General features: G+C 45.8%; 1 protein-coding gene across 2 annotated transcripts in view; it reads right to left on the bottom strand.

Annotated features, from left to right (window-relative positions):
• Window positions 1-15,515, bottom strand: part of LOC147124990 (UAP56-interacting factor-like) — a 78,912-nt gene that overhangs the window by 35,848 nt on the left and 27,549 nt on the right. For both annotated transcript variants that reach the window (XM_085995758.1, XM_085995768.1), the window contains exon 6: window positions 12,345-12,394. In XM_085995758.1, the coding sequence (XP_085851884.1) occupies window positions 12,345-12,394 (50 nt within the window). The remainder of the gene's footprint in view (window positions 1-12,344; window positions 12,395-15,515) is intronic.

The raw sequence follows: 15,515 nt of genomic DNA, 5'->3' as shown, positions 1-15,515 counted from the left end.
GGAAGCGGGTTTTGGGTGGGATGGTGTCGGGACCCCTGAATTCGGGAATTTAACCCCCGCACACCTCCAATCCCGACTCCACGGCACACTGAAAATCGACCCCATTGTTTGCAATATACCAAAATTCCCTGGACTCTGGAGAGGTCCCAGCGGATTGGAAAACCGCTAATGTAACACCCCTATTTAAGAAAGGAGGGAGACAGAAAGCAGGAAACTATAGAATGAAGATGGATGCCCTCATTTCATGGAACAAAGCTGAGAAATTGGTGGAAATCCTTCGGGCTGGATTTTACCTGCAGAGTCGGGATGGCTGCAGGAGAGCTGGTTGGCGGGTTCCAATCCCGCTCCCGTCTGCAGCCGCTGTCTCAAAAAGATTTTCCATAGATTGGCCTCGTTAAGCCCGCCCTGTGGGGTTCCTTGCCAATTAACAGGAAGCGGGTCTGATGACGTCATTTGATGATGCATCATCAGCCGGTTTCCTTTAAGGGAACACGGCCACTTTGATTTTGATAGTTTTGCTGTCAGTGTTCTACAGCATTGAGATGCTGCAAACACTGACAAGCACTGCACGTCTGCACCTAGGCTCACGTCTGATTCACTCCATATGGAGGGAGTCACATCACGCAGGGAGATTCTCTTCCCTTCCTATAGGCGGAAGAGACCTCCCCAGGAGATCAATGGTTGCACATTGCACAGCAGGGCACAAGCAGGTGTGTCGTCAGGAGTGCCTGGCTGCAGTGGTGCAAACGTTTCAATGATCTCAGTAGATCACAAAACGTTTCTGCAAAGCCACACTCAAACTCAACCTGCTGTGCCACTCATCAGATCCCCCATCACTCTGCCTTCCATACCCTTCTCCTGCACATCCTTACTCACACCAACTTACCTTGCACCTCCACCCATCCCCCTCTATCTACATTATCACTTTCCCATCTCACTAGCCACCACTCACACTAACCCTCATCCTACTGCATGCATACCAACTAACAACACACAAGGGTAGGCACTTCAGAGGTTTAGCCAATGTTCATCTGAAGTTTCTGGTAATGTGTTATCATACAGTGAAATCTATATTTTCAACACTTCACCTTATTGGACAGATCTGTTTGCACCTTGAAAAGTGACTTAATGAGTTCCAGTGAATGTTGAGACATAACTTCCCCCTGCCCCCCACTATAGTGATGAGTGTGAAAGGAATGGCTTGGACATTATAGGGATGCTTTATGGTGCTGGTGTGGGATGGTGTCAACCTGGCGCATCATGTGGCAGCGTCAAGTGAAGTAAATCTGGCTATGGTGATGCCATCGCTGGCCTCCCGGGCAGCAATGTTGTCAGGGGCTGATGCCCTGTGTCCTGTGCAGCTTCAGGTGATGGCGGAGAAGGTTGGTGATATTGTTGGTGATGTTGGGGCTGATCGTGAAAGGATTCAGGGGACCAAGGTGTGTTTCTTCCAAGGGCACTGATGTTGCTGGAATAGATGGCAGCTGCAGGTGAGATGACAGAAGCGGTCTGTCAGTGGTGAGAGAGGTTGTTCCAATGAGGTGGCACTGATTATACAGTTGGCTCTAAACACTTGCAAGCTAGAAATCTCTATGGGCTGGATTTTGCCATTGGTGGCGGGTCAGGTGGCCAGCGGGTCCCGCTCCTGCCTCCGACGTCAGGCGGGATAATTTAGGGATTTTGCCCTAATTGGGCAATTGATTCCCAGCGTGTGCGCACCCCTGGCCCAATGAGTCTTTTGGCCCTGAAACTCACCTCTGATTACATCATTTATGCAGCTGCATTTAAGGGCTGCAAGCAGCCTTGGTTCATTTTCTGCCTTAGAACTTATATTTGCGATTCTTCTAATGTTTTTGTCCTCCTGATATGCTTACTGCAAGGTCCAAGGCCGCACCCTGGTTTGATGAGGACTCCCTCCATGCTCTGGTGGAGGGAGCCAGAGCTCAGAAGGTGTTGTTGTTTCCTTCCTCTGGGAGGAAAAAACCTCCCCAGCAGATGAAAGCTATGTGGCTGCAAGTGCCACAGGAGGTCAGTTCAAGATCAATGTGCAGCAGGAGCTGGCTGCGGTGCCGAAAGAGTTTAATGACCTTCTCTGCACAGGAAAAGTGAGTATGACATCACCATAACCCTCCATCTGCTCCCCATCACCAGCACTCTGCATTGTCAACCTCCTCCTTCACATCCCACTTTACCCTTACATTCCTCACACCCTTGACCATCCCACTCTCTCTATGTACACATTCACTTAACTATTCGATTATGCTGCCCTCACACTCCCCATCACTGTGATGCTATGACAACTTACAACACACAGGGAGGGCCCTTGGTCTTGGGACCTCACTCCATCTTTGTGTCCTTCTAAGCATCTATGCTATGGATTCTCTACACTCACTCCATCATTCTCACTCAAACTCCACTTGTGTCCCTCATTGCAGGAAAGCCCACAATAAGAGGGAAAGAGCGAAGACAGGAGGAGGGCCACCCTCAATAGCCCAGCTCACCAGCGCTGAGGAGGTGGCCCTTGAGATCTTGGGAGCCGAGGAGGATGTGCAAGTGGGGGATGGACAGATGGGCGCATCAGAACAAGCTGGTGACAGAATAGTTTTGCATCTCTCTCATTTACATTGCATGAGTGACTGATATTGCTTGTGATGCTCAAACAGATTGACTTATGATCATCTGCACAATTTCATGTGCATGCAATGTTTATATCACATGTCTAACTCTTTCCTTTACTCCCCACAGGACCATCGACAGCGCCCCTCCCCACTGTCCAGGAGGAAGAGCCTGAGCCAGAAGACTCCTCAGAGGAAGCTGCAACCTCTGAGGGTGCACCCAGCACCAGCACAGACACTCACACCTCAGTGGGACCTTCGCGAGATAGAGTAGTGTTGTCACCTGGTGTATCACAGCTCACAAGTGAGCATCAGCAGATTGTGGAGACAGGGACAGCAGTGGAGAGTCCCCGTCGGAGGCCTCCCAGCTTGGCTCAGCTGCATGTGGATCCTGTGCCTCCGGGTCCATCCAGCAGGAGAGCAGTGATAGAACTCCAGGAACAGGTGCAGGAGTCTCTGGCAGGTTTTGTCTCCAGAGTCAGTGTGGAGAGGATGGAGGAGTCCATCGCTAACATGAGCAGAGCCTTTGTGGAGGCATTGGCACAAGAACGCATCACCACGGAAAGGGTGGCAACCTCCGTGGAAAGGATGGCTACGGCCATGGAGGGGCTAAATTGCCAGAGTGTTGAAAACATGGTGATTGTTCAGAATAGACCGACATCTCTGAAGAAGTGATGGGCAGCTATTGAGCAAAGAAACCGGAGCTTCATGGAAGTCCTCCGGAGTAGGACTGCCAGTGCAGAAACGGGTCCTCATGGCCTCCCTGAAGTGCAGCAAGGTGCTGTAAAGCCACTTGCTGGCTCTGAAGTGGGGCTGACCCATGAGAGGGATGTTGATGGCAGACAAGGAAGTGGGGGCTCCTCTCCAAGCGCTCACACTCCCATGCCACTGTGGAGCCCTCGGTCAGAGCCTCACCAGAGTACTCACCCACCTGAGATGGGTGTCTCATCCCCTGCACAGCCGCAGACTGTTGGCGAGCCCTCACAGACTCGCAACCCCAGAGGACGCCCACCAAAGGTGTCGAGGCAGGAGCAGTATGAAAGTGAGCAAGGGGCCTCCACATCTGTTGAAGCCACAGGGGAAGCACCACGTAAGAGCATGCGTAAGAGGAAGATAAAGCACAAGTAGTCACAAGGGTAGTCACTTGGGTGCTCTGTTGTGTTTAATTGTGAAATGCCATCTTTTAGTGAATGTTATAAAATGAAGTGATAGCAAACTGTTGAAGTTCTGGGTTGTGTCATTTCGCAAATGGAAGTTCCACATTGAGGGCGCAGGGCAACTTGGATTTGTCATGATGGTGATCAGAATGATAGGAAGCCGCAGGTTCTTGTCCATTGTCGAAGGTGTGGTAAGGTGCGAGTCAAATGTGTTTCATTGGGCAAGCCTAAGCAAATCTGGCCAAGATGAGTGCATCCCTTGCATCCCAGACAGCAATGTGCTCGCGTGATGCTACCGCTGGTTGATGCACCTCCGCAAGGTCTTCGTTCTCACTCTCCTCCTCCTCATCTGAGGAGGCTATGCGCTGAGCCACTTGTCCCTCAGGCAGCTTCAAGCCACGATTCTGTGCACAGCAGACCACGACAATTCTGGAGACCCCGGCTGCTGAGTACTGCAGGGCTCCACCTGATCTACCAAGGCATCTGAGTCGCATCTTCAGCAAGCCGATGGTTTGCTCGATAATGGATCTGGTTGAAATGTGGCTGGAGTTGTAGCACTCCTCAGCTTCATTGGATGGCCTCCTGAACGTCGTCATTAGCCATGTCTTCAGGGACTAGCCCTTGTCTCCAAGTAGCCATCTGCAAAGTTGGTTCGGTGGACTGAAGAGCGGAGGCAGACTTGACTGCCGCAGGATGAAGGAGTCATGGCAACTGCCAGGGTACTTGGTGCAAACATGCAAAATTTCCTTCTTGTGGTTATACACCAGCTGCACATTGTCAACCGCAAGGGCTTCCGCTCCCTGAGAGAGAGCTGGATTGTGATGGGATGTCTTATGGCCACGTGTGTAGTCTACGACGCCCTGCACCCTTGGCAAGCCTGCCATATTTGCAAATCCAACCGCACGCGCGGTTATACTTGCTTGATCCTTGGAGAAGTTGATGTAATTGAGCCCTTTGTTAAAGAGGGCATTGGTTACCTGCGTGATGCAAGTGTGTGCGGCCAACTGGGAGATGCTGCTGATGTCTGCTGTTGGTCCCTGGAATGAGCCTGAAGCAAAAAAGTTGAGAGTGGTGGTGACTTTTATGGCCACTGGTAAGGGGTGTCCACCCGCTCCTCTGGGCTCCAGGTCTTGCTGCAGCATTGCGCAGGTGTCGCCCACTACCTCTCGTGAAAGTCTGAGCCTCCTTTGGCACTGCTGCTCAGTCATGTTGAGGTAGCTCATCCTCTGTCTGAAAACCCTGTTTTGGGGGTATCTCCTCCGGCGACGTGCTTCCCTGCGCTGGTGTCTTCTGGCCTGTGCAGCTTCAGGTGGGTGAGCAGCAGGTTGGCACTCCTGTTGTTGCTGCTGTTGTTCCGGGTTCTGCTGCTGCCTTGTCTGGTCTACGTCCGAATCTGAGGTCCAGGAGGAAAGGAAATAAATGGTTCCCATGCTGGTGGTATATACACCTCAGTTGAGGATGCGTTCAGTCAATGTGGGGAGAGGGTTTTCCCAGGAGGTCACAATGGAGATGGATCTCAGCTTCACCACTTCCAAAATCAGTAGGCCTGCAAAAAGTTCTCAAAGACCTGAGAAAAGAAACTTCTGCCACCTGCAAATGATTCTTGTTGAAAGCTCTGTTTTTATGGTGGACCTGCAGCGGTTAGGAAGCCAACCACTTGTGAGCCCAACAGGATTAGCTGGCATGTTTCAGGAGAGACATGCAGGACACTGGAAATGTAGCAAACTTTGAAAGGCCTCTCAAAATGGGATTATAGAGGTCGTTAAGTAGCAGTTGAGTGCCTTAAGGGCCTATCACACCGCTTGGAGGCGGGACCGAAATGGAGTCTGCAAGCCCACCTTTGGGAAAGTTGCGCAAAGGCAGGATCGGAACCTGACCCACCTTCAAACCCATCTCCTTGGAGCTGGCAAAATCCAGCCCTATATGTCTTACAAATGCAGTAACCAACAGTTTCTGCACTCTGAAACTGAACATCTGCAACATGGCATCCTTTATACCACTTCTGCAGCTGTCAGCTTATCAGCTAAATCAAAGCAGACTCAACTCACACCAGTGTGAGCTGGTGTGTTCCCAGGGTAGTGGGTAACCCGTGGGGGAGCATGTAAAATTGGAAGGTAGCCTCAAAATAGCATTAAATTGGCTGTTAACAAGCCATTTAATGGTCTCAATTGTCTCCCCCGCCGCTTGGTGTCGGGTCAGTTCTCCACAGACAGACCCGACACTTGGGAGACTTGTGTGGAGGCGGGTTGACAGCGGGTTTCCTACCCGGTCAATCTTTGCTATTTTGACAGCAGACCCGCCTCCAAACCCGCTCTCTGAGAACCGGCAAAATCCAGCCCTTCAGCTCTGATGTTGCAGACAGGGAACTTTCATTTATAAATTGTGTGGTTAGTCATCAATCATATTCAGATGAAAAGTGAAATCCAGAAACTAAACAAATGAACAAAGAAACTGGCACAAAGCTGAAAACAGGAAATATGATGATTATAGGGAAGCTCTTGACCCTTCTCAATGCCTAAAATGTGTTTGATTATTTGCCTAGTTAGTTCAAAATGGATGAGATTTAGAAATCAGCAAGTTGCTTACTAACTAAAGATTGCACTGATACATTTGAAGAAGAGAAGAATGTGTTGAGTTAAGATTCCATCAGAATGGTATAATTGTTCCCCATGTTTGATACTGGCAAATGAGAGGTACAGCAAGCTGCAGTGGAAGGTTGATTCCAGGAATTATAGGCTAGCCTCCTAAAAAGTCCCCCAAAATATTTAGTGCAAAAATAAGCAGCAAAATTGGAAAAAGTTACTAAAGAGAAAACTAAAAGTGCAGAATGCGAAGACACGAAAAAAAATCCCTAAATATAATGCCTGCATTTTCCGTAATGTGATGACAGCAAAAAAAGGAAACAAGTATTATTACTTCATGAAAATTTTTTATTCAAAATTCATGTGTTCAAAATCTTTTCTATTTGACTTATTTATCCATCAAACACATCAAAACCACTGGCTGTAGTGGAGTAGGTGGATACCATAATTACTGCTTAATTAATACAGTCACCAGCTCACTGTAATACATAACCTTTACTAGCACCAAATGTTAGTCTTTATCTCAAGGGGCTTGGGCTCCAATTGTACTGAGCCTTGGTCAGGCCCTAACATTCAGTTTTGGGCTCCACACATCAGCAAAGATATAGCCTTGGAGAGGGTGCAATGCAGATTCATCAGATATGAGGGCTGAAAGGATTAAATGATGACGACGACAGGTTGTATAATGGGGTGATCTAATCAAGATGTTTAAAATTATAAAGGGATTCGACAGCATACATACAGAGAAACTATCGCCTCTGTTGGGGGAATCAAGAACAAGAAGGCACAATCTTAAAATTAGAGCTCGACATTTAGAAGTGAAATCAGGAACTCCCTCCCCTATAAGACTGTAGATGCTGTATCAATTGAAATTTTCAAGACTGAGATTGATAGATTTTTGTTAGGGAAGAGTATCAAGGAATATGGAGAAAAGGAGTTGAGGTACAGATCTAACAGAATGCGTATCAAGCTCGAGGGGTTGAATGACCTATGTGAATGTAAAAGATCCTATGTCATTATTTGATGAGGAGGGGAACTCTTCAAGTATTCTGGCCAACATTTATCCCTCAACCAACACCATTAAAACAGATTATCTAGTTATTTATCTCATTTTTGTGGGACCTTAATATGTACTAATTGGCTACTGTGTTTACCTACATTACAACAGTGACTACACTTCAAAAAGTAATCCATTATCTGTGAAGCACTGTGAAGATATGAAAGGTGTTTATAAATGCAAGTTCTTTCTTTAATGACTTACTGCCTATATGAACAGATTATGTTATCAGGGCAGGGTAATGTAAACTTTCCTTTTCTCTCAATTTCGCTTCTTTGAAATGTGTGCTAAAATAAAGCAGCCACCATCAGTGTACATCTTAGTCGAAAAAAAAGTGCTTTAGATTTTTTCCACCATCCCCAAGATTCTGTTAGAGTTGTAGGAAATCAAAAGTCACTCTGACATAATTTTTAGCCTTAAATAAAATAGTGTGCTACTGCAGGAGATGTTATCCCATTTGTGGTGCTGGTTGGATGAATGAGGAAAATGGCTGTGGTGATGCCAAAACTATTTCCATTGAGAGTAAGCTCTACCACAGTCCTTACGGAGATTTAAAAGCAATTCAATAACAAAAATGTTTTTTTTTTTTTATAAAAAGAGTTATATTGCCACTGTTGCCTCAGTGCGAAGTGGTTTTAGCTGCATATTGACATGAAAGTAGAGTCAAGTTCCCATCTGATTCCCAAGTGCACTAACCCAAGCATTCTCCAGGAACCTGTCTCACACTTGGTTGAGTTTGTGTGGTGGTGCGGGACTTAACTCAGGTTCTTACTATTGGCAGAGGAAAATAGCTGTTACGCTGCTCTTGAGAACTTTTAAAACATTTCACACAAAAATATTAAAAGCCAGTAGAAAGTCGTTGCTCCCACCCATGCTTTCCCGACATATAAATAAATGAATGGGACGGGAATCTGAGCACTGGGTGTGCAAACACACAGAGCTGCTTTGAGGCTGATGCATGTGATGTACAGTTGGCTGTTTAACTTCAGTCTGCCGACTGCACGCCACATTCCACAGTCTGAGACAGGCAGCTGACATGTAATTGCAGCCTAATGCATCAGTACTTTGACAGAACAGCAATGCAAAAGAAAGAAAGAAAGAAATTTAGGATTAACACAAACTGAAGTATGTTCAAAGGCAGTAACATGTTGAAAGATTCAGATGATATTATAAACCACAAGAGCAAAGTTTGGCTGACTTATCAACAACACTGAATGGTAGAGTGGTTTCATTTAATTTTTTTTATGCACAGGATAAAAAGTCTCCCACAATCACATCTCAAAGGGTAATTTTTAAAAAAAAAATCTCTAGTGCTTCCAGCGGAGAGTTTCGCCCGCTGAGTGTGCACATCTGGAATTCAGGTGCATGCTCTGCACAATTTTCCAGACATCACTTTCAATTGCCCAAAAATCATTAAAGGCACATGGTTGAATTTCCAATATGTGCCCCTGCTGCACAAAGCTTTGCATTGGAAGCACTAGAGATGAAAATTTGCTGCATTATGTATGAGGTGTTCTTTCCAAGTCTCTCAGCAGTCTTCTTTTAGCTTTGTTCTAAACTGTCATACTCAAGAGAAAAGAAGACGAAAGTATTGCCATTATCCAATTCTGGTACTTAAGAGTAGTCAAAACTAAGAATTAAGACATAGGGCGCGATCTTACCTTTCGGTGCAAGTTGGGAGCGGGTCAGCTGATTTGAGAGTTCCAATCCCACCCCCAACGACGCCCGACGCACAGATGTAATTTTAAGTCAATTGGCCTTGTTAAGCCCGCCCTGCGGCCTTGCTGGCTGATTAAGAGAAAGCCGGTGTCAGATGACGTCAGTTGAAGATGCGTTATCTGCCGGTTTTCTTAAAGGAGACACGCTCATTTTTTTTTGACAGATGATTTTTCAGTGTTTGACAGCATTGAGGTGCTGCAAACACGGACAATCACTGTACAAAGGTGAGCCCTTGCACTCAGGCTCTCCAGAGACACTCTCCTTAGGATAAAACAGATGGCAGCTGCAGGTGAGGTTATAACAAGCAATCTGTCACTGGTGAGTGAGGTTCTCCCAATGAGGTGGGACTACACAATCACTTCAAACCTTATTACCTACAGAAAGTCTAAATACATTAAAAATTATTTTCCCAACATTTTCTTACCTCGGAAGCTCACCAGTGTACTATTGGATCCTTCACACCACTTCTGCAGCTGTCATCAATGAAGAAACATTACAGTAGACCCACAGCACGCCACACTTACCCTGGTGTGGTGTCCAAATGTCGGGAAGCTTGCAGTCGACCTGGCAAAATTGAAAAAAGCCTCTTAACTGCCTGCTATCTACCTGTTAACAGGCAGTTAAGTGCCTATAATCCTCTTCCCACTGCTAGGTGTCAGGTCCTTGTGCAAATTGGGGACCCGATACTTGGGAAGATTGAATGGAGGCGGGTTGACAGCGGGTTCGGGACCCACTGTCAATCTTTGAAATGTTGCCAGCAGTACCGCCTCCAAACCTGCCCCCTGAGCGCCGGCAAAATTCCCCCCATAGTGTTAAGTTCTGACTGGGTATTTCCAGACAGCTATGTCAAAGAGTACTGTACTAAGATATCAGTTGTGGCCAAAGGCAAAGATGTCAAATAGTGCTAGGAACATAGGAAGGAAGAGGAGTAGGCCATTCAGCCCCTCGAGCCTGCTCCGCCATTCAATTAGACCACCACTGATCTGTACCTCTGCTCCAAATCTCTTGATACCATGCTTTAACCCTTAGCTACCCCACCCCCACAATCAGAATTTGAATCAAACATGGAATTGAAACTGCAGTGGTTCTTGTTCTTTTGGCTCAGGTAAATCTGATCCAACCATTGTTTTGCACTCCTGATTCTTAGTACATGTATCCCAAATACCACCCAAACCAACTACATTTCAGATGAAGGGTCCCAGACCTGAAACGTTAACTCTGTTTCTCTCTCCATGGATGCTGACTGGCTTGCTGAGTATTCCCAGCATTTTCTGTTGTTATTTTACATTTCAGAACTGCTTTTGAAACCAGTTCCTTGCTAATCTTTAAAGGTTAAACTCAACACCTCTGAGCAAGCACAGTCAACAAGTTTCAGTATCATCTAATAGGGTGAAAATGCTACATAAATTATACGTATTTATTTTGGATTTCAGCAATAGGGTTGCTTATAAAAGATAACGGCCCAGTAATTCCTGTCGGGGGCTTGCCGCGCGTGCAAGCCCCCGATGTGCACTTACCCGGCGCGCCGACATCTGAAACCTGGCCCGCAGTGGATTTCCTGTAAGTGGCCCGGTTCTGATCTCGGCGCGCTGTGCTAACCTGACCCAGCGGCGTAGTTAGTGCGATGTGCCGGCTGGGATCAGGTGAGCACTGTTCAGCCAATCAGGGGAGGGGAAACTTCATTCATAAGTTTGATAGTAAAGACTGTCAAACTCATGAAAAGTACAGCACCCCAAAACACTACTTAAACTTTAAATAAAATTTTAAAAAGCATCCCAATAATTAAATTAACTATGAATAACTTTAAAAAACTATTTTAAACAATTAATCAAATTTTTGAAAAAAATAAATTTTTTAAAAATAGGGTCTATAACTAAACTTACCTTACTGTAGATTCTTTAAAAATAATAAACCTGTGGAAAAAAAAATTCTAAATTGTACTAAAAGACCACTTACCTGTAAAACTAAGTACTTACTTGTGGTTTTCCAATGCGTAAAAACCGGAGCCCTTTACACATGCGCAAATCTGTAAAAATACAGGAAATCCAAGTCGCACGCGCTGCCCAATACCGCGCATGCGTTCAGCCTCTTAACCCCTTGGGTCAGAGGACAGGAAATACCGGTTTTCAGCGCATGCGCTGTGCATGCTGAAAACTGGCAATTCCTCCTGGCACACGCGTGAGTACCCTGTCCGTACTCACGCGTTGTGACAGGAATTACTGGGCCAACATGGTAATCAGCAAAAACATTGGATGAATGTCACTTGTGCAAACAGCTGAAATTTCCCCTAATATAACATTATTTTCAGCACTGTGTGAAAGCACTATATTCTCTCACCAGCAAAAGTTATATTAAATAGAGAATGATGGATAATTGAGCATGGCAGTAACTGAACTGTCAGGTTAGATTATACCTGGAAATCACTGCCCGAGATCTGTTTTTATGATGCATATTACCCTTAGTTTTAAGTACTATTATGTCTTGATTCGTTGTGTTACGGCCATTTTTGTGGCAATTTTGACGTACATTTTGACATAACTTGGAAGTTGTGCTGTTTCAAGAAATTCCAGGCCACCGCTGTAGCTGGAAAATTGACATCGTGGCCCCATATTCCTCCTGGTACATCAGTACAAGTGTTACTGCTGGTAGTATAGCCCGAACCTGTCAATAGTACAAAGAAAGCTTCATCACCAAACTTCTACTTCCTCCTTTCAGATGAGGATGTGGATTAAAGCACGTAGAGCAAGTACTATTTGTAATGAGCTATCAGCACTATTTTAGTCCAAGACACAATAGTGTAGTAAAAATCGAGAACTTGTATTTGTTTCAACAAAACAAGGCCAAAAGTGGGGTTCCTTTGTGACTGGAGTCAGTAAACCAAATCACAATTGCTTTAAAAATAACTCGGGTTCCTTACCATTGGGTACTAAACCCTGCCACAAGTAAAGGGCCAGAATAAGTATCAATGTGACCAAAGACCATATTAATTAGTTTAATATATACTTGTATGACATTTGCTAGACATAGAGGTTCCTAGTAACTAGCTACAGTTTATTAATTGAAGTTGTAGTGATGATTTGATGCCATTCTAAAGCAGTTAGCTGGCTACAAAATATAGAACAGAAACAGCAGTGCATGTATGGAGTAATTAGCATTTTATATATATATAATAGAACATTTTGATAGAACGATTTTCTAGCAGACAGTTACTTACATTCTAGTCCTTTGTTTCTTCTGCCCAGTTCCCGCACCCATTGGTGAAAACTAAAAATTAGACACAAAGCAAAATTAATCAAATTCTATAACTCCGGACTTATTTTTCACTTTGAATTCTATAAATGTTGTTGCTACCACTCCAGAAACAACTCAAGATAAACTCCAGTAAGATCACATTCCTGTTAAGATCAATTAGGGGTTACGGGGATCGGGTGGGATATGTGTCGGTGCAGGCTCGATGGGCCGAAATGGCCTCTATCTGCACTGTGGGGTTTCTGTGATTCTGTGATCTGCATTAAATATATTTCTAAAAATATTAAATCCTTTATTGTCACAGTATAAAACACTGGTTAGGCCTCAGCTGGAGTATTGTGTTCAATTCTGGGCACCACACTTTAGGAAGGATGTCGAGGCCTTGGAGAGGGTACAGAAGAGATTTACTAGAAGGCTACCAGGGATGAGGGACTGCAGCTATGTGGAGAGACTGGAGAAGCGGAGGTTGTTCTCCTTAGACTGAAAAGGTTAAGAGGGGATTTGAAAGAGGTGTTCAAAATCATGAATGGTTTTGATAGAGTAAATAAGGAGAAACTGTTTCCAGTGGCAGAAGGGTCGGTAATCAGAGGACACAGATTTAAGGTGATTGGCAAAAGAACCAGAGGGGACATGAGGAAACATTTATTTACTCAGCAAGTTGTTATGATCTGGAATGCACTGCCTGAAAGGGTGGTGGAAGCAGATTCAATCGTAACATTTGAAAGAGAATTTTATAAATACTCGAAGTGAAAAAAATTACAGGGCTATGGGAAAAGAGCAGGGTGGTGGGATTAATTGGATATCTCTACCAAAGAGTCAGCACAGGCATGATGGGCCGAATGGCCTTCTTCTGTGCAGTATCATTCTATGATTCTAACTTTTTCTTTGGTAAATTTAAATGATCCAGGTTTCACTACACATATCGAATCTTCTACATTTGGCTCTTTTGTAATATGATGCAAATATATTCCTGATCGACAACACGTTAATAACTGTAAGGTGTATTTGTATGTTTTTCCTTTCCCTTCATTTTCCACCTCTCCTTTCCTCAAGGTGCTTACTAATACTGGGCTATAATTCCATGGCCAAAAGCCATCTTCTAGTACCTCACACAAATGTCCATTCTATGTGGATGATTTTAATTTGTTTTGCCTAGCATTAACGGGGCGGTAATGGCCTCAAAATGTAGCCTTACTGCCCTGTTAACCCTGACAATGCATGCCAGTTGCATTTTGAAAGGGTCGCCTAGGCACTAGAACCGCGATTGCCATTTTAGGTTGGAACTGGTCAGAGCATGTGTAGAGAACATTCCGATAATTCCATAGGTGACAGAGCTGAAAAGTACCAGCAAAGATAGGTTTGAAATTATCTTTGTGGGGCTCCTCCACAATCGCGATTCCCCCCTCCCCCCACACTCACCTTGCTGGCTGCCTGATATTGGCTAACCTTAATCCGGTGAGTTGCATTGGGATGCCTGTTTGGCACCTCGCAGCTCAATGACCTGATGTAAATGAGATCAGGACCTCAAAATCACAGCCGCCTCTTCACCATGGTTATGGACGACGGACCGGCGGGCTCTGCCAGTTGGCGGCCCAAAAGTCAAAGTTGTCCCCTTCATGTTTGAGTAAGGACGGTGAATGCTCTTGAAGTATTTTGCTGTGCAGGGCATCACAGCAAAGCTTGATTTTGACATCACCTGATATACGCATACAATGGTTAGACATTCGGAGAAGGAATCTGGGCTGATTTAAATCTCTTCCATTGAGTCAGCGGCATTGAATTCAATTGTAGTATCCCTCTGCCACTCCAACCAAGATCAGCAAAAAAAAAGGTTAAACCTACAACTTTCCTGGTTATGTCTCAGTTCCATAACAGATACACTTACCAACTGAGCTACCAAGGAAGCTTCTAGCCTATAGACTAGGAGAAAAATTGGGTTGCTTTGCGTCTCCCATTAGCACCCAAGGGGGGCACTAAAGGGGTGCAAAGCACCTAGCGCCCGGGTGCGGTGGCGCTAACACCTCCTGTGAAATTCAGCGTGAGGTTAGCGGCAGCAGTAGCCAGTAGCGCCCTGTGGCGCTGCACCTCCAGCGATGACGTCATCACCATGCGCAGCGCCCCACTCAGAAACTTCGGTCGTGCCCCCTGACCTACTGCCAGACGATATGTCCAACAGGGTCAGGGTGGGGTTTTTGCAGCTGTGGTGGTGATAATTAAAGGGCAGGTGCCTGCCAGCACCTGCCCCCGTTCCCTCATGCGGGGTGCCGGCCTCGATCAGTCAGCCCAGCACTCCTCTCGAGTGCCGGGCTGTTTTCCTGGCACCCCACTCCCCGGTGGTCCAGCAGGGCCCGGTGCATGCAGCGCTCGCCCCCTCCCCTTTAATCAGGGGAGGGAGGCCTGTAATACCGTGGTGCTACATGCCGATGCACATGGCGCTGTTGCACGTAGCACCCCAAGGAGGGGGAGCATTTCCAGTAGCGCCCTGCCTCCTGCTTGGCGTGCTACCACTTAATTTACGGCGCGGGGGCGCTAACTTTTTCGGGGCATTACTTTTATCGCTCCTTTTGGGGCGCAACCAAATTCTTCCCCCTAGTTTTTTTCTTAGTGGTGATAATATAAAGCAAAGTTGCCACTAGTGGGGTATGGTGACTTTCTACCCGACAGCTGTAGTAAAAACAGTAGTAATATTTTCAGCATTAATCGTAGGTTGAAGACAAGGGTGGTACAGTTTACAAATGGGCAGATTGTTGGTACTAACATCCCACCACCCAAGGTTCTCCTCCTAACGGAAATGCTTCTCGTGTCACTCTTATCCCTGTCGCTGTAACAAGACTCATTACGCTGGCCATTTCTAGTGTTGTGCCTAGCAATGGAGATAGACAAACCCACAGCTATGCTGTCACTCTTAGTTGAGATAAAAGCAAAGGTAAACCATTCCACTCGGCTCTCATGGAGGAGAGGTGGTCTATTGCATTCTAGCAGTAACTGTTAAAAATAACTCCTTCAAAATGTTCGGGTAAATTCAGCAATCCTGTGCTCCCAGCAGTGAGTGGTGCTCGAAGGGAGCATAGATTGAAGGTAGAGCTACAGCATTGTAGCGCTGATTTTCCAACTCGTGGTGCCTTTAAGCATGGCT

This window comes from Somniosus microcephalus, chromosome 1, assembly GCF_052327205.1.
Source record: "Somniosus microcephalus isolate GS21.2 chromosome 1, FLI_Smic_1.0, whole genome shotgun sequence".
Classification (NCBI taxonomy): domain Eukaryota; kingdom Metazoa; phylum Chordata; class Chondrichthyes; order Squaliformes; family Somniosidae; genus Somniosus; species Somniosus microcephalus.
This window is presented reverse-complemented; position numbering and strand designations above follow the sequence as displayed.